This window comes from Bactrocera oleae, chromosome 3, assembly GCF_042242935.1.
Source record: "Bactrocera oleae isolate idBacOlea1 chromosome 3, idBacOlea1, whole genome shotgun sequence".
Lineage (NCBI taxonomy): Eukaryota > Metazoa > Arthropoda > Insecta > Diptera > Tephritidae > Bactrocera > Bactrocera oleae.
In genome coordinates, this window is record NC_091537.1 from 19,226,548 (window position 1) to 19,253,172 (window position 26,625).

Genomic DNA, 26,625 nt, shown 5'->3' on the forward strand with positions numbered 1-26,625 from the left:
TTACTTTTACATATATTTTATTTAGTTTATTTTATCTTTTGCAAACAAATTTTTATCTCTAAAGCAAATAAATTTACAACTTCGAAAAAGTGATATTCCGATACAAAATCTTCCGCACTACATAAAAATCTTATTCATCTTTTCAATAAAAATATATTTGTTCAAAAGTTGTACGCAGTTGACGTAACGCATAAAATGTACTGTATTAATATAGGACGCCATGTCGTATGAGCAAAATACATATGCATAAATCACTTGCCCAGGTCATTTTATGTACAACTTTAACTGCATATAACTTTAAAACAAATGTCTCTATGAAAAAAATTATCAAGACCATTTCTGTAGCGGCGACAATTTTGTATTAGAGTATCACTTTCTCAAAGTTGTAGATTTACTTGCTTAATGCAAAATATATAAAAAAAAATCCCATAATATATACAAAGAAAAGAAAATATGATTAAGGCACGGTTTAAATTGAAATCGAGAGCTTGTTAACGTTGAAGAAAATTTTTTTGGGCAAAAATTGAAACTTCAATGAGCGTATGCAAAATACTTAAGTAATAACGGACACCCTAATGTAAATACATATATGTACAAGTATGTTGTATGTAAAGCATATGTTTACTTGAGAGTCAAGTTGACTATGTGTGAAAAGTTGATGAATAAAATTTATAATTGCTTTACTAGTTAGTACAATTGGTTGCAAATTTTTATAGTAAAACAAGCGAGAAAGTCAAGCGATATGTAAGAGAATATACTAAGCAAATAAACAAACAGCTATATTAAATCTATAAAAACACAATTGTAATTTATTTGCTTTGCGGCAGTGGTGTGATAATATAAATTACCTTTGTTTTCAATTGCTACAAAAGTATAATAATAATAATAAAATAAAAATGTGAAGCCAAAAAAAAATCGTGAAAAAAAATTTTTTTTTTTTCACTATATATAATATAATTATATAATTATAGGGACTTAAATAAAAAATATGCAAATATTTAATACGCACAAAATGCGTCGAATTTAAATAAGCTCAAAGATCATTTGTTCGTTAATTCATACAAAAAATAACTTGTACACTGCAGTTATTAACTTAAATTCAGCGTGAATAAAACTTAAGCGTACTTCAGGTGGTAAATAAAACCGTACGGATTAAATATAATTAAAGCAAATAAATCGGAAAAATATTAGGTAATAATATGTCGTTAAGCATTAATCGTACTTTTAGACAATAATTAAACTGTATTATTTTACACTGTACTAAAAACGAACGGTAGACGTTATTTAAATGTCAAGGGTTCGTATAAAATCCACATAAACTAGATTGAGTGTTTAATCATTTACTACAAGTACAAAATGAGTCTATTTTTTCACAATTCATACGCAAAATAAGCTTTAAACTTTTTTTACAGTTTTAAAAATCTATAAGCTTAATTTTTTTCCAAACTATAAATATTTAGCAAATTCATTTTCAAAATTGTGTTCATCGATAAAGTGCAAATTTTATGCGAAATTGTGCATATACATATATGTAGACAGTTATGGAACGAAAAACATAACTCCTTGCACAAAATTAGAGAAGCCATGCAAGAACTCCGAATTACACAGTATTTTCAGCACACTACAACTCGTGAAATAGAAAAAATATAGAACTGAAATATACTTCCGGAGCTCACATCTAAAAATAACTCGAGAGTACAAAACGCGTATTTCCAAGCGCGACTTCGATACGTGTATACACGATCGTTAAAATTACTTATTACTTGTTAAAAATATAGATGTGACATTCAGATTTTTCGCAGAAATTTGGCACACGTATGCCATTCGCCATTTTTGATTCAGCAAACAAGTTATTGGCACGTCTAAAAAAAATAATGTTCAAATATTCCTTTGAACACTTAAGCACAGAACAAGAATATGAAAGATGATAAATTGATCCTCCATATACTTGGACATCAGTTAGAAATAAAAAGTATATAGACTGTATGGCTAAATTTTGTAAATTAACAAGAAAAAACGTTAGCTTCGGTCGCATCAAAGCTGCTATATGATATCCTTCACAAATGCAAAATATTCCATGCAAGAACTTGATTTTGATCGGTCATTTTGTATGGCAGCTATATGCTATAGTATTCCGATCTGAACAATTTCTTCAGAGATTATACCGTTGGCTTAAAAATGACGCCGAATTTCGTATAGATATCTCGTCAAATAAAAAATGTTTCTTAGAAGGACATGAATTTGAATGCTTCATTTGTATAGCTGTACTTTCAAGCATGTAAATATTATACAAAATAAAGTAAGGATAATCCCACCTATACACATACACATATCTACTTGTTGATTTCACAAAATCCTTCTATATGACTCTTTGTGATCTTGCGATCTGTTATAAAGCGATATATCCGTACCATATCTTTCACTGCATCAGTGTTTGACGTAATAAGAGTAATGCATGTCCTTCCTGTAACTCAGCACTGAAAAACACGAGTATTTTTTTAAAACTGATGATTCTTTCAGCATCAAACACAGGTTTTGAATTGCAAAAAATCAATTCACTACAGTTTTCAAGCACAATAGTAACACAACACACCACCACAAAAATACTTTTGGGGTAGAACAAAAAGTTTTTATTTTTGGTCTACTTATACAAGTATTGAGCAATTAGTACGCAAAAAACAGACATTTTAAAAAAATCATAGCGCACGGAAGCACACTAGGCCTAATGAAGGCTTAGGTGTCCGCATATGGTCAGCCGCTTCTGCGCCTCTCTTTTCAACCAACCAACATTTTTAGTAGAGATTTTATAAATTCATTTGGCTTGAAACGCCGACTAATTTCTGAGAAAACATGTACGTATAATTTATAAAATTTAGTCTCTCGATTGGATAAATTTTATAGAGTTGCAAACGAAATTACTTTCCTTTTCAAACTGGTATAGGGATTTGGATGGGAATGTCATAATCTCAGTAAAAGGCAAATGGCTGTCACTAAGAAGAATATTTTTTTTTTAAGTATGTAATGATATCTTTTTTAAATATTGTATTTATATATACATTAATTTTATAAAGTAAACTATTAATAATTTAAAATTTGTTTCTTCAATATTTATTAATATTTAACAATTTTTTTTATTATTTTTCAGATGGATATCAAACTGATTTTGGCAAAATGTATGCGAACTGATGATGAATAACACAAAAAATAATTGAACGTGGAAATTTTAATGCAGAAAATTTTAAATCGATATATACTATGGGTCAGATAGGGCGTAGAATTATTGAACGTAGAAACATTATTAATTTGAAAGCGGTCAAATAAATAGTTATGAACAAAAAATTTGAACGCAAAATATATTGCAAACAAAAGTAAATCGTTTACTGCCAGATAATACGGATTTAAACAACAAATACATTTAATAAAAGGGAATTTTGACAAAATAAGTCTATATATGTATACAAGTCAATGAACATTGAAGTCTACGTATTAAAATGCAGTAGGAAACAATAAAAATTGAAGATTAAAATTGGCAATGTTACAAAAGTAAATATTGAAAAAAGTATACGGTCTTAAAATTGCAAACAAAGTTGAAAATTTAAAATAAAATTGAAAAATAAAAAAAAAATTTAAAAATGGTGGAAACAGTTAATAAAAATATTAAAAATAAATGGTAAAAATACTTTTTATGAAAAAACTACAAACAAAAATTCAATAATTTATAACAAAACAAATTTTGAAATTATTTGTGAAAAAAAAATCGAAATGCTTAATGAAAAAAATTTAAATATTTCTTTGAGTCTCATGAATATCAAGTAAATTGTCTTGTGACTAACTTCCAAAGAGAAAAAAAATTTTACAAAAATAGACAACCTGGTTTCTTGATAAAAATTACCGACCAAGTGGAAAAGATGCTCAGATAAAAATATTTAAAGTAAAACAAATTTGGCCACAACAAGTGAAAGTCGAGTAATTAAAAACAAACGAATTAAAAAAAAAAAACTTCAACACAATTTTACCCAAAACCTGCCAACGAAAAAGTGAAAAACTCGTGAAAGCGCAGCGGCCAACATATCAATGACCTGAATCTCGTCAGCAGCTGGTCAAGTGCTGTCGCATGTTGATTATAAACGGAAACGATAATCACAAAAGAAAAGGCATTAACTAAGACCTGGGCAATAAACAACTTGCCACCAGAAACAAAGGCCCATAAAATAAACGAATATATAGAAACAACAAAAAAGGAATACGACCAGCCCAAAAAGTATTAAAAAAAATATGCAGAAAAAGTAAAAGTAAAAGAGATGTGGTCGAATACATGAAAAGCAGTAACCAGCAGCGTTAAACAAAACACCAGTCGTGGCAATAATTTTCGGCAAATAAGGACACATATATATTTGCAACACACACGCACACACACGTGAGTGTATTAGCAACAACGCGCGTCACCGGAGAAATCTAAAAGTATAGAGGAGAGGTGCCAAAATGTTCTCGTGGCGGTGTAGCGGAAGTGTCCCCAACAGGGCAGCCATAAAACTGCTCATTATCGGTGAGTTTAACTGAGACAATTAAAGTTTTTATGATCGGCTTAAATTCACAATACTTGTATACTACAATATGCAATGTGTATATGCATGTGTACATACACATGTACCTGCACATACAATTTACCCTCACATATAAGCTTCGGTCATTTATCGGTATAGTAATTAGTAGTATGGGTACAGCAGCTAGTATGTGAGCTGTGCTAGTGATAAACGCCCTGATATGACAGACACAAAGGTGTGTTGTACGCTTGACCATGTTGTTTTTAAGCACTGGTACAGTGGGCACTCGACATTAGAGTATAAAAACAACTTTTGTATAGAATTAAAAATCGCTTTTAAAAATTTTCTTGATTTGATTGATTTTTATTGCCGTATCACTATGTCAAATTTGAAGTATATAAACATTATTAGGAAATATTAGGCAACTGCTTGAAAATTTTGTTTTAAATGTTTTTTATAATTTAGATGACTCCCAGATTTCGACAATGCAATCTAATCAATTTTTAAAATTTTTATATACCTGACAACCCTACTCGAAAATTTTAATTTCAATAAATCGCATTATATTTCACTTTATATTTTTGTATAGAGTAGAGTTCAACTGTTTTAAAGAAAAGTTTATATGTAGACTTTTCTAACTGTTGACAACCCTAGCAAAGTTAGAATCTAATGTTTACTTGGCTTAAAAATTATATTTTTTAACTCCAGTCTGATTGACTATATACACCAAATAACTTTTCAATTAAGTCTTGGCATTCCCCAACTATGCTACCACATCTTGACCATCTTTTATTGTTCAGCAGAGCTAGTTTAATATAATTGCTGCCAATTTGGATAAATATTTTATAAGTTATAAGTTATAAGTTTTATATTGCAACCTTTTTCAATAGAACTTTCGAAACTTCCATTCTAATTTTTTTGTTAGCTAGCAGCTTTTCAAATGTAAAAATAATTTCTACAAAAGCATTGAATCAGTTTTATAAAATATGTATGTGAATGCTTGGCAACCCTATATGGAAGTGACGCTGTAATGCTTTCAACAAATATTTAATTGGTTTTTAGTTGGTATTAATAATAGTGGAATATAACTGATATATTGGAATAAATGTATGAACAATATATTTTAAATGGCAACTCTATTTTTTAAAAAGGGTATAAATAATATACGTGTTATAACTTTTATGTGATTATCTAAAAAAATATTTTTTTCGCTCATTTTAATTTTTGTGATATGTGGCAAGTCTACTCATACGCTAAAATACTTTCAATAAATATACAGATGAATTTTAGTTGATAATCATAAAAATATAACATAATCTCTAATATGTGGCAATAATTGTGTGAAAATTTTTATTAATTGGCAACTCTATTTTATTTATGTATTGCACTGAATAACATACATAGTATATAGATGGTATAACTTTTAAGTGATTATCTAATAAAAAATATTTTTTTCGCTCATTTTAATTTTTGTGACATATAGCAACTCTACTAAAAAAACACGTTTTCATGTAACAGCCTCTTTACACACCATTTTTTTAAGTGTCAGCCGGAAAAAAGTTAAATAATTTTTTTTATTTATTGCTATTTTTAAATATCACATACGTTCCACATAACGGGTAGTTGCCGGTCTCGTAATGAAGGACCTTCATTTAAGCTTTATTTCTGTTTTTCTCAGCCTACGCGGTGCGTTAGTAGCCTCGGCACAAGGTTTATTCGACTGTTTCGCTTTTAATTTTGGCTGTTTGTGCTCGTCGACTATAACACCTTTCGCCAACAGCTTGCCATTGGCGACACAATAAAACGCAAATGCGTAACCCCATCGCCAAATGTGCTTACACTGAGTTACTCACACATATGGAGCTGAGCTTCGTGTACGAGTTTCTTGTGGCTTTCTGACGCTAGGCTGGACACAGTTACGCATAGCGGGCTATTTGGCACAGGTGCTCGGACTCAGTTGATTCACTATAATGTGTATTATTGCATATAGGGTGTACCAATTGGAACGACGTGATGGAACAATGAAATAAAATACTGAAATGTTAAAATGAAGTCTGTTTTTGTTTTTTTTGTTTTTTTTGTTATGCAAGATAATTTTATGCCATTCATGAGTTGAACAAAATGTCGACCAAGTGATTACCATGAGTCCGTTTGCATATTTTTACTTGTTTACGTCAATTTTCGATGACCCAGTGCAGCAGTACGGCTAGAATTTTGGCCATACTGCGCTGAATGTTGTCTTTGAGCTCCTCGAGCGTTGCTGGTTGATTGGCGTTAAACTTTTATTTAACATACCCCCACAGAAAATAACCTAGAGCCGTTCAATCGCATGATCTTGGTAGCCATTTTACTGGACCGTTTCTTTAAATTTACGGGCTGCCAAACTTTCTACGCAATGTGTCCATGTTTAGACGTGAAAAATTAGGTGGCGCACCTTTTTGCTGGAAATAGAGATCGTCCGCGTGGATTTCATCACATAGCGGGGAAAAAAAAGTCAGCCAACATCGTGTTATAACTTTCGTTATTGATGGTAACTCGAATTAGTGAACGAGAATTTAAATACGAAACTTGGATAATTTTCAAGCGTTGTACCAAGTGAAATGTAACATGATGAAATGACAAACATTACTAAACAAACTGACAAAATTTGACACAAATCCGAATACAAACATGGCCGCCACGAGCTGTCAAAATCACGTCATCCCTATTGGTGAACCCTGCATATGGAGGTACATATATTTGATTTATTTGCAAATCCTCACGATTGAGTTGCGACGCCTAGCATTTGACGAGTTTATGCCCTTTGAATCTCTGTCATAGCGATAGCGTCATTGTGATCAGTGCCCAGTGATAAAGTCGTTTATATGTGCGTATGTATCAGCACATATGTGCTTAGTTTTGTGCTGTCACGGTGAACCACAGTGCAAGATGGAAGATTTTTCTTTGAAATCATGTACGAAATCAAAAGCGTGCTCTAAAGTTATTTTGCTCTAGAAAATACTTGTGCCATGGTCCATAATACGTACCAGCAAACGTTATGCGAAATAGGAACTAAGCTGCTGTGAGAGCCGAGATATTTCAATTGGTATACAGTTCCTAATTTAACCTCAGTAACAAAATAAAGACAGCGATTGTTTCCAAGGGAACGAAGAATTTACGAGCCCATATATAAGCGGAGTTAGTTATGTATATAATATTATAACTGAGAATATCGAAAAAGTATATTAGAGAGAGTACAATGCCTCGAGAGTGAATAAAAATCAATACATAGCCATAGCCATTTATTTTTCCTACGCTTTTGGATTCATACTTATGAATTATCTCTCTATGAACGAGTATTATGCAGCATATTTTAGAGAGAGAGCATAGAGTTTTTTAATTTTATCTTGCAAGGAATCGAAAATTCTTTCAAGAGGTTTTCAGATTCCAGTAAAATAAAAGTTACGTCGAGGTGTTGGCCATATGTGTTTAGGTATGGGAAGGTATACTCGTAGCTGTATATGACAGAAGCAAATGCGAATTCAGATAAACAATAAGAAAAAACTTCAAAGCAAAGATACGCATATATATAAAAGAACAGCATATATGATAGGTAGCCATTTGAGTAGTACGAAAGTTTCTTAAAACAAAGGAACTAAAGTATAAAACTAATGGAGATAAGCAAGAAGCTCTGAGCTGGCGATGAACCAGCGTACACGTGCCTCTAAGTATGTACAGAAAGAGAGGGAGAGTGTTCAATGAAAACGCAGGTGTGTGCAGGTGTGACCAATTCAGCTATAAACATACTGGTACAAATGAACACAAACAACCCGCAGTGAAATGCGAAGTTGTTGACAGGCACGCAGGCAATAAAATTTAATATTTCATTAAATCGCGAAACGCGCTACCACGGGTTGCGTCATTTGGCAGAGCGATAAGCACACAGGACACAAAATGACAAAGTTATATATGCTTAGAGCACGCATGCATGAGTTGAAGATTACTGTGCGCTCAAAAGGACCACAACCACCAGGAAGTTGCCGCTAGCTAAGTTTAGTTGACACTTGCATCGTGGTCAGTGCGAGAGCAATATGTGGTCGCTCAGCTCGAAGGTGTTTGCTTATGGTGCGACGCAGCATGATGAAAGAGGGGATGGCAACATTTACTAGTGGCTTGCGAAATTCCACGTGCCTGGCTCATTAAAAGTGACACATTTTCTGCGACAGCTGTTGTCGGATTCTGCTTTTGTAGACTACAAGTATTTATATCCACCTTTTTGCTAAATTTAGATTATCTTTCCTCGTCTCTATTTATCTGCATAAGGCAAAACTTTTCTGTTTATAACCCTGGCATAGAAATTCGTGAAATTATTCTATATTTGAAACATAATACATTCCATTCATCTGAACAGTCGCAAATAGTACTGTGCACTAAAAGGGTTGCCATGGCGTATGAGTGTCATTGGCCCTCAAATATATTGTAGCTCGCATAGTTATGGTATGTATTACGTATTGGAAACATATAAATACGTGCCAATACAAATATTTATATTTAAATATTAATGTCAGTGTACATTTATAGACATGTGTTCTGACTTCGTGCACTAATTTCGAAAAATATGTATATTTGTTTCGTATTTTAAATACGTACATATATAAAAACTTTTATACCTTTCACTTAGTTGAGCCAAGCAATGCCATTTAAATTGTTCAGTATGTTCATTAAAACACTTTCGAACTCGTAAATATGATATTTAAAAACGATATAATATATATTTTGAAAACTCACCCCAATTTAGAGATGCAGATGATGTATAGTGGCGTCATACGATGGATGGTCACACAAGGTAGAAAAGCACATTCCAACTGGAAATAAATAAGCATAGAGAATGAGGAATATGAGAAATATGTGTATATATAATTTATCACGGACATATTTGCACAGAATTGCCAGAGTTAAAAATACAACTTCAGAAATTATTAAAAGCGTTGTAACCTCTTGTGAGTAAAAACATAAAAAAATATATTTTTACTACTAATTCGAATGTATATATATTTGAAAACATTCTCCTAAAATTTGTGGCTGATCCACATATAGTTTCGGAGATATGAGCGAATTTGCAAATTGTTTTACTTAATGTAATTGGCTCCCAAAAACTTTAAACGCGTTTTTTTCGAAACACTGTTATCAGAGTGGGTGTAGAAAATTTCTCTGAAACGGCTTTCGAGTTGAAGTTGTCACACAAATTTCTTGGATACATTTGGCAGGTAATGATCGAGAAGTATGATTTTTGATAATAATACGATTTTTTAAGCAGTAAACTTCAAGTGTAAATTCTTTCAGAAAAAAAAGAAAATTTTATGGAATGCCGCCATTTTGTTATAAATCAAAATTTTGACTTTGCATCTTTGTTTTAATAAATATTTTTTGGTTTTTGGATTTGAGAACAAAAATCTTCCTCACTGCCAGATAATTTTTTTAGGGGATTTTCTTGGAGATCGTTTACGGGAACTTGCGAACCCAAAATTTTGAATAATTAAACTTCGTAAATTCACATTATTTACTTATTAAAAAAAGTCAACTGAAAATAAAAATTCAGTACAAAATGCGTTTTTCTGGTTTGCAAGAAGATATTTTATGTACTTTTAAATTAAAAATTCAAACATTAATTAAAAGTTTTGCTATATTAAATAAATAAAAATTATGAAAATGTAATTTAATTGTTAACAAAATGTCTAGGGCTGCCACTAAAAATTTAAAAGCAACAAATTTAATATAAAATATAATGCTCCTGTTAACATAATCAATTTTATAGATTGCCACCTTTCAAAAATTATATTTATTTAAACCTAGTGTCATTTTATGACAAGGAAAAAATAAAGATCACAGAAAAATCAATATTTATTATTTCAAAAAGGGCTTGCCAACCGGCAGAACATCAAAAAAATAATATATAATATTTAAGTACCCCAATTGAGTGCATTATGTTCAAGCACAGTTTAATACAAACATTAAAGGAGTTGCCAACTATATAACTAAATTTATGATGAGTAGTAATTTTGACGAAACAAATTATAATTATCAGAAACAAAATAAGTAATACAAAATGCTCTTCAATAAATTGGTGCTAGCGTAAAGGTTTATTTTAGAGAGTTTAGAGCGAAACACAAAAATAAAAGGGAGATGTTAACTTTGACTGCACCGAAGCTTTAATACCCTTCACAGTTTCAGTTATTATATCCTATAAGGGTTAGTTTTAATCGCAGCTACAAGCTATATTGGACCGATCTGAACAATATATTCTGAGATTGTAGCGATGCCTTGGATAATAATCTGTGCCAAATTTCGTTGAGATACCTTGACAAGTAAAAGAGTTTTCATACTTGAGTTTGATAAGTCAGTTGTATGGCAGCTATATGCTATAGTAGTCCGATATGAGCAATTTCTTCGTAGATTACATTATTGTCTTGGACAATAACCTTTCCAAAATTTTGTAAAGATTTATCGTGAAATAAAAAAGTTTTCAGCTATATACGGTAGTTGTCCGATATTGGCGGTTCCAACAAATGAGCAGCTTCGTCAGAAAATAACGTGTTCCAAATTTCAAATCGATATACAGACAGACGGACGAATCATATGTATATACATATATATACTTTATAAGGTCTCTCACGTTTCTTATTACTACTGTTGCAGGATAGCTGATAGAGTGGTCCTCCATATCTGTTATAAAAATCTTAAGAAATGGAACTCCAGTAATGTAGCTGATCTTCTATTCTTATTCGAGATAGGACAGGTGCTAACAGAGAACGAGGGAAGTTCTTTATAAATTTAGAGAATTAATATGGCATGGTCTTTAACGTCAGCAATACCATAGATCTCTAGTTTACTAAGGTGTATATAAACGCAAATTTGTATAGTCTTCCTAATGACAGTTAAATAACTGATAACTATCAGACAATTGAAAACGCTATTTTTAGCTGCGAAATTGCATCTCCAAATCAAACTTACGGTTATTCGACGAATACAACTGCAAAGCGCTAAAATCACTTAATCGAATATGGATTTGAGAAATGATTCTTAAGGACACTTCCAAATGCGCATAATTAATTTGTCAGCTCTATGTAAACAGGTGTGTTCGTGAGCACATACCTACACACACACACGCACACACACATATATATATATACATATATAAATTAATATTCGCTTTTATTATTGCTTATGCGCTGGAACACGAAATAATTTGGTTTATTATTTATATGCTTATGTATACCGATGTACTTATGTATGTGTGTATGTGTGTAGTTTAACGGCGGCTTGGATTAATAATGGCCTGTAGGCGTTGCAAATTAATTATCAACTACATACATACTACAACTATATATATGAGCTGCCAACAACATACACAGCAGTGGAGCAATAAAAAGAGATATACATACAGACACACCTACATAGTTATATACATAAATGATTATAGAGAACTCAGGTAATCACTTTAATGGAATTTGTAATTTAATGCGACAAATGAGAATTTCAACCGCGACTTTTTGCGGTTTCACATCCACCATCACCACCACCGCGACATCACATGCCATTTGCATATACTCACACATACATTTGCTATTCATTTTTGAGTGCTCAAATTACCCAGGTGTACAGCGTAGGAATTGGTTTTTTTTTCCTTCTTCTTTCGTGCCTGTTATTCCGCCAAATCTGTTACAATGGTGTCTTCACCTCTTAATGTTCATTTCAAATATACAAACATTGCGCTACATATAAATTACGTTTACTAGCTATGAAAGGGGGAGGGGGATAGCGTGCGCACACATGTACTTATATCACAGCTTGACTGTTTCTGTTGCTGGCATTCGAATAAGTTGCGGATTTGCAATTTTAAACACGCAATTCTGCGAAATGAGACTCACCAAGACCTAGCCGTGGGCGCTTCGACTAGCAGTCGAAAATATTAGTTGGGGCTCGCACTCTGTGACTGTATGAGTGAGATAGCCTATGAATGGTTACGGTATAGCCGTTGGCGGAACTGAGCTAGTATTGGTTTGAAACGAAATCCTTTAGTGGCACTAATTGCAATATTCGCTTCACTAACCCCTACTACGATAGCGTGTTGTGGTCTCAGTTGCTTCAGACGTATTCACAAATCTCTGCTTATAAACTTGTGTTGAAATATTCAGGTTTATTTAATATTTTTTTATATAACTGATATAAAATCATTTCAAAAAAAAGTAAATATCATACACTTAGTTAAAGAAGAAGAAAAGGGGTAGACCCTGCGGTAAGTATATACATTCGTCAAGTAGTTAGCGAGGCAAGAAATGTGTAGACTAGCTGCTTTGTGACGAAAATATGCCGAGTATGGAACAATGTTCCCAGATAGTTTAACTCAAGAGCATTAAAAAGATCGTATGATTATATTATACATATATATTATATAAATTTATATTTGCTGTATTACTAGAATCTCTTTCGGATTTCAGACTACCAAGGGCGATTTTGAATCTAACTAATAATTTTAGTTTTCAGTTTGATCTAGCTAGAGATTTAATTAATTTATATTTAGTCTAGTAAACAGCATTTATACAAAAGCTGAAAGAGACAAAGACATTCCTATAAATTTTTATTAATTTCGTTTGATGTATTGCTTTGTGCCAATGTTAGCTTCTTTCTTTATTGTAATTAGGAGCTAGGAGCTATAGACATGGTAATATTAAGCTATCTTAGCGTCTAGAAGACGCCATCATACTATAGCTTTGAGTATACTAGGCGTAAACTTGATAGTACAGTGATCAGTGAAATCAGAACAAAGAAACTATGCCCAAATATTTTTTAGGAGAACAAGTTCTAGTCTTAATTATTTTGACTGAAAGGTATTATATTTTTTCAATGGAATATAAATAAGTTATCGATACTATTCTAATGTTAGAAATACTTTACTAATACACATACTCGATATACACACTATCTATATATTACACAACCAGTATACCTATTGTAGCCTCTGGTCATTGCCAATGGCTTATACTCAATACTCAACAATCAGACAGTAACATTTAAATATTATATAACCTAAAGCAGTAAACATAGTTAGAATGGTATAAATTACTTAATTTAATTCGAGACACACACACATTTGTACAGCTGTTGAGTAGGCGTAATTGTCTTTGTTTATATAGATATGTGTGAGTCACTTTGTGTGTGCATTGAGACACACGTTGGCCATTGTATGACAGGTAGAGATAACCAGCCATCAATCAGACATTCGATTGAATTGATAAATGCTGAGTAAACTATCTCTCTATACCTTATACGTTGGCTCATTTCTCTGCCTTAAGAGCACGAATATGCATATTAAGGTGGCACACATTTTTTGAGCACTTTAATGTTAGTGCGATTTATAAAACTTTCGCCGCACATATAAAATAAGAGAGGTGAAAGGATATTGCTTACAGTTCATTGTGCGATGTAAGTAAAGTCTCGGGGCTCTTTTATAAAAATAATTTTAGTCAATTGAGAAAATAATGTTTTCGCATGTAACGTGATACAACTGGGTATAAAATTCATTCCATAATTATACAGAGTTGACAGAAGAATCGCTATTTATATTGTTGTAACAATAGAAAACATTTGTCGAATAATTTTGAGGAATCTATCGTGTTAACAGACCTTGTCAGTTACGTTGACCCAACTGCTGTGTGAACAGACTGCCATTCGAAGCTTGTAGAATAAAAAAGTCCAAGATAAGTGACCTCTTTTTTATATCTAATTGACTTATCACAACTTTGGTGATTTGCAAAAATAGTGCTTTTATCCATTTCTGTCTCTGGATCGGTCCAGATTTCATGCCGCATGTATATTTGGTATAATACCCGCACTTTCACGAATTTCAAACCAATTTCTTAATCAACAGTTCAAAAAGTTATGAAAAGTTTTAAAAATGTCACAAAAGATCCACCTTAATGTGCATTATGTATGAGCACATTCCTTCTTTGATTGTGTTTGCTTTCCAATATGCGTTTGATGGCTGCTAATGCTATTGTGTAGCCATTGTCTGGGTTAAGTCTTTCTACACGTAGCAAATTCACAAATACGCTCAAGAGGTGGGGGTCAGGTAAATGCATATAGTATGGACTCATGTATGTATTCAAAGATTTTGCGCTTTGTATTATTGATAGGGAAGTGATGGAATTGTGTGTCTTTATATATATATAGATACAGGGTAAGTCATCCTTTATGTCAATTTAGTTGATTATATATTTTGCAACCACAAATCAATGGAATTCTTTGATAATATCGTGGCTAACGAGCACAGACTGGCAACACTGTTAATCACGAAAAAATGAAAGATAGTCAAGATGCAGTTCATTAATAATCAAGATGACCAAATAAATCTAAATTCTCAGAGAGTTTGTTGCCAAGAGGTTTGGCAGAGTCATATCGTAGCTCTTTTTTAAGAATGACTTGGACTCGCTTCCATATAAAGTATAACTAAAAATAAAAATATTGTCGCCCGACCGTCCATTTTCTTTGATATAAGGTTAAAAAGTCAACAAAAAATCCAAGTGACCTTGATTGGCCACCTGAATCGTCAGATCGGTCTCCCACAATTTTTTTTTCTAGAATTATTAACGAAGCGAAATCAAAGGGCCCGGAGACTATTGACGACCTCAAAACAAACATTTGTGTTGAAATGCACAAAAAAATAACTGCAAACTCAACAAAAGTAGCAGAGGGAGTTATTGCGGTCTATAAAGGTTGCCACTTTTGCCATATTATAATAACAAAACAATATTGAATATATTGTAAAGATCAAAAAAACGTTAACTTCGGTTGTACTGTAGCTATAATAGTCTCATAATTAGAAAACATTCCTTATAAGAACTTTGATCAGCCTGTTTATATGGCAGCTGTATGCAACAGTAACTTATTCTGAACAATTTCTGCGCAGATTGCACCGTTCCCTAGGACAATAATCTACGTAAAATTTCGTGAAAATATTTCAGCAAATGAAAAAGTTCCGATCGTTCTCTTTGTATGTCAGCTATATGCTATAGTCGTCCGATATCGGCCGTTCCAATAAATGGCCAGCTTTTTAGTGAGGAAAGGATGGGTGCAAAATTTCAGATCAGATGTCTTAAAAACTGAGCAACTAGTTCGCATATTAACAAACAGACAGACGGAATTAGCTAAGTCGACTCGGTTTGTCATGCTGATCATTTATATACACACTTTATAGAGTCTTTGAGATTTCCTTTAGGGTGTTTAGGGTATAAAAGGATTTAAAGTTATCAAAAACGGTTTATATTTTTGTGGTTAGTCTTGGTTTACCTACCAACCTAAAAGACGGCGCACCCTGTACATATGTGGTATAATATATAAATATAAGTAAATTTATTTATACAATAATTTTTAATGTGTCTGCTTATAACTATTGATGTTGCAAATAATTGTTTAATATGGAAGATTTTTGCATTGCTTCCAAATAAATCGAAACGGTTAAACAAAAAAAAAAATCAATTAGTCTGCAACCAACTGCTGCAGTGAAAACCAAATTTATTTATCTGCAACATCGGCAAAAATCATTTAAATGCTTTAGAGCCTGCAGCCAAAAACACGTACATACATATACACTTTCGTATACAAATCGGTTTCTACAAATTTTGCTCACACCTCTTCGTCTGCCACTGCAGGCACGTTCTTAATTTTGACAATTTAGCAATAAATGAAATCAAAGCAGATGGATTAGACACGAGAAGCCACAAAGTGTTAAAGCTACAGCATTTCAAGGGGAAGGATATATATAAACACACGTTTCGAAACACACGTTTATATATATATATATGTGTATGAATATATTGTGTGCTCAAGGCAAACGAAAATAGAAGTAAACATTTAGCACAGAATATCGAAAATAAACGAAGGATGTTGCCTGGAGCGGTGTGTGTGTAGAATGGAACGGAAGCCTTGCAAAACACATGTTGACGCCGAAATGCCAGTCAGCTTGCTGGAGTTTGCGGTTATACGAGTATTTTCATATACCATAGATATATGTATTTATACATTTCCACTAATGCAGACAATATATATTTTCATGTGTGCGTCCTTTGATAGAAGTGTTAGCAGCGTTTGTTGGCTTTTATAAAGTATTACAGCAGGAAGTCTGAAGGAATTGCGAAACACAAATGAAGATATCACACGATGTCTTATGAAATTTTTCTGTGACACTGAAATAAGGACAGCTCTATACTAGTATTGTCAAAGAAATTGACGCATTTTCTCATATAGCAGTGAGCTCCTGCTAGAAAAGTTCAAGATGATATGTTAAGGTATAGGTTACAAAGATACGCTATTTGTCGCGTATACCAACATAAATCGGAGAGCCCGAACCGCTTAGGCTTTAGTAAAGCAATAGGTATGTAGGGAATTAACGCTTGTGGCTCTCTTAGTTGATATATTTTAAAACTCAGGTCTAAATTTTGTTGAAATATCTGTTTTTTTTATACCCTGAACTGGGTATATTAAGTTTGCCACGAAGTTTGTAACATTCAGAAGCAAACGTCCCTTATAAAAAATAAATAAAAATAATCAGCATGACGAGATGATTCGATTAACCCTCGAACTAGTCACTCAGTTTTTGAGATATCGATCTGAAATTTTGCACATGCACCGCCGATTTCGGACCACTATAACATACTTATATAGCTGGCATACAAGCTGAACGATCGGAATCAAGCGCTTGTTATGAAAACTTTTTCATTTGACGAGTTGTCTTCATAAAATTTGGCATGGAATTGACCGATAAAAATCCAGTTCTTGCAAAGAATCTTTCCAATTTGTGAAGAGTATTATAACTTCCGTGCAACGTTTTGTTTTTTTTTTAATTTTGGGCACCTCGGTAAAAAAAATTAAGCTCGAATGTCCAAACTTTTAATCCGGAAGTCGCATACAATTATCTACCAGTTAGTTACCTATAAAATAAATACTCAGAGGTAATGTAGAATTCAGCTTCATGATAGACAATTTGATGAGACTTAGATGATTCCAATAGTGTAGTAGTCAAGGGTTTAGACTCGAGTTTATAAAATCTTTGTTTATTTCACATTTTGTACGCAATTGGCACCACAGCCAATCCAAAACTATATAGGATATAAATTAGAAGTCTTATTCCAGCCAAATTTAACTGCAGCACTATGGTGGTCCTTTACAGCTTACATCAATTTCTTATCTCGTTATCTAAAGTGGACATATAGTTTTTGGAAAGCAAGGTTGGTTTTGAAAATAACGAGACTTAAGCCACTACTGGGTTGGGCAAAAAAATCTTGCATTATTTTGTGGACATTTCTATGGCGGAATCCGATAGCTTTTTGGATAGCTTTCATATCGCATATCCTAAACGTATATTTGTTAAGGTCGTCTAAGCCAGCGACTCCACCTGTCTATTAAAGTAAAAGATATCTTTATTTAGTTTTCACTAAAAACAACACTAGTTGTTGTTGTGTGAAATTGTGTTTTTCGAACAACATCACAGATTGTGTTACACGATTTCCAACTTGCTTTCACACACACCGCTCGCCACAGCTGGCTTTTTCGTGTTGTCATACGTTCACTTAGTTTGTTCGTGCGGTGTGAACACATACCGTTATATTGCATATATATAGATGTGTACTCCCCATTTCTTCAACACACCGCTCCAGTTGATTGACTTCCGTTTGTGATGCTTTAATCGATTTACACCCAAAGGACATTTTGTTTGATTGCGGTTTGCTGGCGTTGATGCTGATTCGAAGAATTCTACTGCTGGCCCGTCATGCATTGTCAGTTGCAGGACGTTATATTGTTGTTGTTTTATAGATTTCTTTCGAATTCTTTGATTTAAAAACACATGTCTAAGTTGCATGTGATGATACATGTAATTTAGTAGATTGGCGCCTTGCTTTGAATTGTGCTTCACACGACAAAATATTTGATTGCCGCTTGAAAGAGGGTGATCATATGACAATTATTGTTATATGTGTTGTTGTTTTACAGTCGTTTCTTTCTTCGATTATTATTAATTAATTTCAGTCATGTAGGGTATTCTATTTTAGGATGTTCTTCGCAGCCCTCGGTCGAATCTTTCTTGGTGTAGTTTCTTGGTGGAAGGTTTCTTGGTCTTGAAGTGTAGATGTGATGCTTCAGCAAAGAGTTAGATCAATTTACTTAGTGCTTTTTTTTGAAAATGTCGCGAATTCTCTAATTCAGTATGGAAAATAAAAGTAAGGTCAAGAATTGTAAACTCGGTAACCTTTCCAAAGATAGCTCGATAACTTTTCATGATCCAGCAGCATGATTAGCATGATTATTGATTTTTTGAATCCAGTCATGGAAAAATTAGCGAACTACTCGTCGTAGCCATGTAGTCACGTTGACAATCTATGCGTTTAATCAATCAAGTTGATTGATTGGAATTTCCTTTCCATTTACTCTAAATTGGTCACCCTATATCATTATATAGATATGTATGTATATACCATATATACATATGTGTGAGTGTTTGTCTGCTTACCGCATTGTTGTCTGCCTATTGCTGCCGGTATAGCAAGCTGATTGACAAGCCATTGAATGATAACATTTATTGCCCAATTAAATTGAATGGAAATACCGCTCAATATTTTAGTTGTATATACATATAATATGTGTGTGCATGTGCGAGAATGTTATTTGAATGCTATTGTTTTGCTCAGAGCCGCTTAAGAGAATTTCAGTTCAGATTTTTATCGCATTTTGTGTTCTGCTGAATTTTAATAGCAAAAAAAAATTTTAACAAAAAAAAAAATTATTTAAATCAATAAAAAATTGTTTTAAGCATAAATAATAATTTTTACCATATTGATCTTTAAAGCAGTATTCTCAATCAAATTCTTCTATAGGGTTGCATATTTCAAAATATTTACCTTGAAAAATATTTCTCATTTCCAATAATTTTTAAATTTGTTTGCGTACTTTTGCTCTTGTTTATTATTATTGGCAAATGAATTTTTAGCGCCTTTGAAGCATCCTCTGATTTTGAGGTGGCAAATAACATCAAATTTGTGATATAAAACATAATTCCACTTTTAACTGTTAGCTACTCGATATTCATGTCACGAGTGACTAGATCAATTTCATATGCAAACACCTCCAAGTCGTCAGGGAGAAACACCAACGCATCGACATACACACACGCACACTTTCATATGTAGGTAAAAAGTTTCCTCTTCCTCTTCAATAAACCTCAATTTTATGTTAATAACACACCTACATACAAACAATCGATGAACCTGTAGGAAATCAGTGAATTTGTTAAATGTGTTGTAATGTCACCATAGCAGTCAACTTTATTTATACTTGCATATCAAGTAATTAAGGATTAATATTTAGGTACAAGTAAAGCGCTTTTATAGAGGCGTGAATTTTTTTGGTAATTTCTTCACACCTTGCGTTACATTATTGTCGTTTAACTGAGGTATATAGGTATCCTCAGTACCCTCACCGAAGAGAGTGTAGCTTTCGAACGATGAAAGAATTTTTCAAATCCATCAAGTAGTTTCGGAGCCTATTCAATTCAAACAAATAAAATATTTTCTCTTTATAATAATATTATAGAAAACCATGTACAAAAGTATTATACAAAGTATTGTTCATCTGAAGTAATAACATTTGCTTATATTTTTGTCAATTTTTGGATTCTATCTCAAAAGAACTACGCCAGCATGGCGCTCAAAAATGAATCAAGACAACGTTTGATATCCTGTTTTGATGCGAGCCACATTCCTATGAAGGCGTTCTGCATCGCCCAGAAACAATGACAGTCAGATGGCCAGTCATGTCAAGTCGCAAATTCGGGGTGTTTTTCGGCAAACGCTCGCTTCAATTTGATGAGTTTTGTCAGTAGCGTTTCCCATTAATGATTACTTCATTGAATTCTGAATTGATAACTTAGTGTAATGGTGTAAGTTTCCGATGTTCTGTTAATTGCCCAACTATAAAGAATATGTATAGTTCGATTATGGAACTATTATATAATACAAAAAGTAAAAACCTGAGAACATATTTCTCTTGAGTTGCTTCATAATTTGTGAATATAAGTTCAATGGGCACTAAATGGTCTAAGAAATGTCTGAAAGGGATTGTGCTTGCTGTCAATTGGTTCTTTATGAGGCATTGGTTCAAGAGCATTTCTTAAGATTGCTGAGTAGGTGAGTTAATTTTTACCTGATAAACGCATAATTAAATGATAGGTAATTTTAAAACCCTTTTCTAAACATTTAGGTTAGGAAAAAGTCAGAGCAAAAGTGGCAAATTTTAATGACGAAAAAAAAATTATTGAATAATGAACAGGTACGACCCTGAACAAATTATGATAAGGACTTTTAGTTATACTGTTTATTCTGCAGAGGGAAAATAATTTCAAATGAATGGAATATATGTATACATCAGGTACATTCTTCCCTCAGCTAGACCTGATATAAATGGTACGTGACTCGTTGTTGACCGACAAATGATTGGTTTTGTAATTTATAGCCGCTTACGAATGTCTGATGCTTCCTCATATCAATACTATTCGGATAACGAAAACTGACTGCCGAGAACATTTGCTACCTATCGTAACTTATTATTCTTATAGACCGAAAAATTGGTTGGAACTGCAATGGATAGATAGTGCACTATTTTAACCAGTGATCTACTACCGCGCTAGCTAAAATATAAAAAAACTCATAATTTTGTTCGGTGTTATGTCGGTTTAGTTTCCTTCAGGGTCACTCTCATATTTACACTACAAAGATATTGTGTGTGTTTTGAATGCCGCTATGTCGATTACCTTTCCCACCACAGCTCTCTCCACTTATTGCGTGTTGTCAAAGCATTGCTGGGTGTGCAATTTCTGTTGCTTTGATTATATCGAATAATAAAATAAAATCAAATTGAGCATGGCATATGCAGAGGAGCGACTTGTTTTTACAGACGACTAATTTAAATTGAATGTGCGGAATGAATGCTCACAGACACATAGATCCCTTATGGTTGTGTGTGTGTGGCTTAATTTTTATTTTACATATATCTGCATCCTTCTTTTTATTGTATAACCAGTTTCTCTGAAACTCCCGCTGGTATTCATATTTCAATTAATATCTTGATCTCATATTTTCCATTACATAGACTTCATTCCATTTATTCTATCAGCCACAAAGGCCAATTTGTATGGTAACTAAATAAAAGGGCAAAATAATATGAAAAGAGGAGTACGAAGAAGTGATTAGGAAAATTGTGCATAGAAAAATGGTGAAATAGTGAAAACTGTTATGCAGCTTTTGACCCAATTAGTTGGTTGGAAATTTAAATGGGAAAATGGGAAGTGACGTTTTTGTTTAGTTTTATTTACATGTTTTGTGTTGCTAATTTGAAAATTGTTTTATGAATGGAAATTAAAATAACTTGGCAATTTCATATAATTTGTAAATAATTGCTTTCAAACGCTGAAAATATTACTTTTTAGAAGTTTCTAGAAGTGATGCGAGCAGGCGAAAGATGAGAGGAATAGTAGCGATATTCGTGGGGAACAAGGGCGTTGTGTAATTATTTATTTAAGGAGATCTAAGATCAGTTTGTGAATAGAAACGTTTTGAAAAAAGTCTATGTGACTGAGCTACTTAAATATGCTTTTACCTGGTTTTAAAAATTTCCACTGGCAATTTTCGCAGACACTCATGTGAGGTTTGCACTTTGTCAAAATTAATGACACTAAACTGACAATAACTCAAATGACATAATGATTGAAATTTCACATGAACTTAATTTTTTGGCTAAATTACCAATTTGACTCAAAAATATTAGCATAAATTGAAATCAGAAAAAATTACAATTTTTTTCATTGAATTGATGACATTTGTCGTTCAATTTGACACTTCTTTCAATAAAAGTTCTGCATGAGTGGACAAAAAATTAAAAGTGCGATAAATCAATACTAAATGCTTCAAAGACATAAAATTTTACATCCAGGAATGTACAAGAGAGCTTTATAGGAGCCGGTATTAAAATTGTACAATGGCCATGACACCGCTTACTTCTAGGTGAAATCACATACGTTGGGACCTACTACACCAATTTCAACAAAACTTGATACATACGACTATCTTGACATTCCCATGTCACAGTGCGAAATTGGCGGAAATCACGTCTATTTTCCATATAACACAATTTTAATTTCTATCTGATTCTTTCTCTTTCCAGTATACAAATCAAGCAATAATGAATGTATTGGGATAAAACTTTGTACGAATAATGTCTTTAAAGTATACCACTTTATGACCTAAAATTGTCTAAATCGAAATAAAACTGTTCAAACGCCTAGTCACCGAATATGTGGATTGTGGTGGTGCCGTTGTTGACTTTTTATATATATAATATGACAATAGTATGTCTGACTATTGTCAATATTGAATCGGGTCAATACTTCCATTAGCCCCCATATATTTAATATAAAGATTTTCCAACTTTCGGGTGACTTTATACCGCATAAGAGAGCGTGTTTTCATGATAACAGTGTATCTTTGTGTTTAAAATGGATAAAATTGGGAAAAAACTTGACCTAGCCCCTATATAACTAATATCAGGATTTTCGAACATCCGGCTGACTTTACTCCATTTAGATTGGTGATAGTATGTGTGGTACCTTATTAAAACCCAGGGAGCATTTAATTAGTCTGTGGCATGTTAGTAGTAGGTTAGGTGTTGGAAAAAATTAATAAAATCGGGTCAGCAACTCCCATATACTACATATACCATAATGATTTTCGTTTTTCTAATAAGTATTTTATGCCGAATACATATGTCAGTCAGCGAATGGATTACATAAGAAAAAAATTGCTTGAAAATATATTCTCAAGTGTACCAGAGCAATTTCCAAACTATTGCAATCCCTTCCTCTGCCCCCATTATACCCCACATAATGATTTCGATCTTTCCACCTGACTTTAAACCATTCAGGTCGGTTAAAACGCGATATATTAATGAAAATAAATAAACAATATTTATTTAAAATTATATGGCTTAGCGTTGAATTAGAATGGAATTGGTCTATAGCTTGGTCTAAATCTCATATCCCTAATATAATGGATTCTAATCCTCTGCTTAAACCACATCAACTCAGTATATTAAACCAAGCGTCTTCGTTAGAGTTGATATCACATACACATAACTAATTTGAGATGTTTTTACTAAAATTTTAGCTGACGAGAGCTAAAATATTGCAAAAAAATAAAGTCTAGGTTAATGGCCTTCCATATACATAAGTCATGAATGTACAAAATTTGATAGTAATTTATTCACGATTTCATCGAATAATGAATGTTTAATTCTTTCGCAACTTTTTTTAATATAAAGTTTTACCAACACCTAAGTGTATTTTTCTTGCTTCGATACTTGCAAGTTGCAAGAGTATAAAATGTTCGGTTACAACCGAACTTAGCCCTTCCTTACTTGCTATAGTTTTAAGTAGTCAGGTAAATTTAATGAGAGAGAAAAACTAGGAGGGATACTAGTTTTCGCTCTCAGTTTGAAGCACTAACATAGTCACAGTAATAGTGAGTTCAACTTAAACGCCACAGGCAATAACACACTGAATCAAAGTCTCGTTATTTCAAAATTATAGTAAAAATTTCAGCAAACGCTTTGCAAATTAGTCTTAACGGTAATCTAATTGAGGGTGAAATAATGCGCTTCACATGGCAATGGCAGCCTTGAAATTTGCTTTTCATCAAAGAGTTATTCGAAATGCGAGCGGATTTGAGTGTCAGTGTGTGTGTGCTTACGTGTAAAACTACATACACACACATACACTTGTGTTTATTAGCGTACAATTTAAAAAATGGCGTGTTTTCTCTTTACCTTTGGTTTTGCCAGCGCTTCTTCTTTTCCCTTCAAATTGCCTTTAAGTAAAATATTATATTTTTCAACGCACAAAAACTACAACAACAGTAAGTATCACTTGAGCATGATATGCTATTTACATGTTTGAATTTTTAATGATATATAATATTTACCAGGCAAAAGAGAAAACATGAAGAAAATATGTTAAAACATGTTGTTCTTGTTTTATAAACTATCTATACATATACGCATATGTGTGAGTAACTTGGTGCTTATGAGGAGAGTTAGGTACGCATGTTTGCTTATAAGCATGTGTATGGTTTCTTTAAAGCGCAGTACTTAACACTTACATATGTTTGTACGAGTATGTATTTGTTAGGTACGTGAGAGAGGCGTAGGGAAATATCTAATTTTTCATAGTGGATTTTTTTTACAAAATAATATGTCCCTATGGAACATAGGATGGTTTGTAATGCAGTGGGACTTTGGTGCTTCTCCATTTAATAAACTCATACCTCCATAGATACGCGTATGTATATTCATATGTATGAGTGTATGTCTGAGGAGTTTAACAGAGAAGTTTTAATGCCTTTTAAAGAGTTGCCAACTTTCTGAGAGATAAAATTTGCTTCAATATGTAAATATATTTCATTATATAATATAATTTTAGGAACACTAATAAACTAGAACGATATTCTGACCAGAGTTGCCAACCAATTAAAAAAATATAATATAATTAGGTATACATTTCACATCAAAAATAAATATTGACTTGTGAAAAATAGTTAATTAAAAAGTTTTACAATGAAATGCTTTAAATTAGAGTTGCCAACCATGCTTTTAGCAAACTAAAAAATACTGCTGATAAAAATATTTTGCCTTCAGTGTCTTCTCTAATGTAAAAAAATATAGTTTCCGGGGGGGAATTCGATTCTACTCAATTCTGCAGTCCGACAACAAGAGAGCGTAGAATAATATTTTAGAAGCCACAAAATTGACCGTAAGTAAGAGGAAGACTGCGATCAAGATGGATTGATGAACTCGAGGAAAACATAAGGAAGTTGGGCACGCAAAATTGAAAACCGCAAAGGATTGTGATGTCTTTAGGTCATGTGTGCTATAGGCCAAAGCTCACAAGGGGCTGTAGCGCCAAAAGATGTTGAATAATAGCTTGGTAGTAAGTCCAGTCAAAAAATGTATCTACTCTGACATCACTGATATTTTGTTGACAAGTGCGATGGAAATTGTATACTAAAAGAATAGAGTTCAAGCGTCTATACAGCGGTAGGTTTGGTTGTCTGAACTGGGTATTAAACATTTTGTTTGTCTATACTCATTAGCTTTAGGCGACATTCAGTGGTAATATTACGAGCGATATTATTAAACTGATTTAAATAGTCAAAGATATATACACATATATCTGTTGCTTTTAAAGTTCTTCTGAAAAAGAAATATTATTTATTTTTACCATTCCTCAGACTTAAAAAACGTTCACATCTGGCAAAAATTACGCATCAAGCAATGCACATAATCGCAAAAGTCCCACTTATCTAGAAGTCTCGTTGTAGATTATGAAATTTAATGCACATTCTCATACATAAACACACAGATAGTTAGGCCAGTGATGTACTAAATAAAAGTTAAGCCGACACACACACACACACACACACACAGCACACACTTCTCAAACTCCGTGCTACGCTTTGCTGCCTCGAAAGCTCCGCTGTATGCATACATAAATCCTTTGGTGAGAAATTAACATTTTCGCATAGTTAATTGGTGGAAAATGCGCTCGACATTTGCAAAAGGGAAATCTGTACTTTTCTGCAGCTGCAGTTATCACCCGGTTTTTTCGTAGCAAACAGAAAAGTAAACTGATAACGAATGAGAGAAATGCAACACAAATTTGCACTAAATTAGCCTCATTTGCAATGCGATGCGATTGCTCGAGCCGCACACATACAAACACACACACATACACACAGTTACAGACACACCTTGATGCCACTGCACCCATACACCTTGACCCATTTTGGTGGCGCATGGCGAACAAACGCATTAGCAGCTCAGTGTATTTGCGCCATATATCTCTTCGTATATCTTGGCTGCATATCGGAACTGCGGGGTGTACTTCATTTAATTTTGCAATTTTTATATATGTTCTTTTAATGAACTTTCTATTTTTCGAAATGAATAT

The 26,625-nt window shown here is 32.9% G+C and overlaps 1 protein-coding gene across 1 annotated transcript in view; it reads left to right on the forward strand.

The window, feature by feature from the left end:
- Window positions 1–3,781: 3,781 nt before the first annotated feature.
- The window catches only part of fred (friend of echinoid), a 255,932-nt gene continuing 233,088 nt past the window's right edge, over window positions 3,782–26,625 (forward strand). Inside the window, exon 1 of the mRNA XM_070106211.1 lies at window positions 3,782–4,546. Within this exon, the coding sequence (XP_069962312.1) occupies window positions 4,483–4,546 (64 nt within the window). The 5' untranslated portion in view covers window positions 3,782–4,482. The remainder of the gene's footprint in view (window positions 4,547–26,625) is intronic.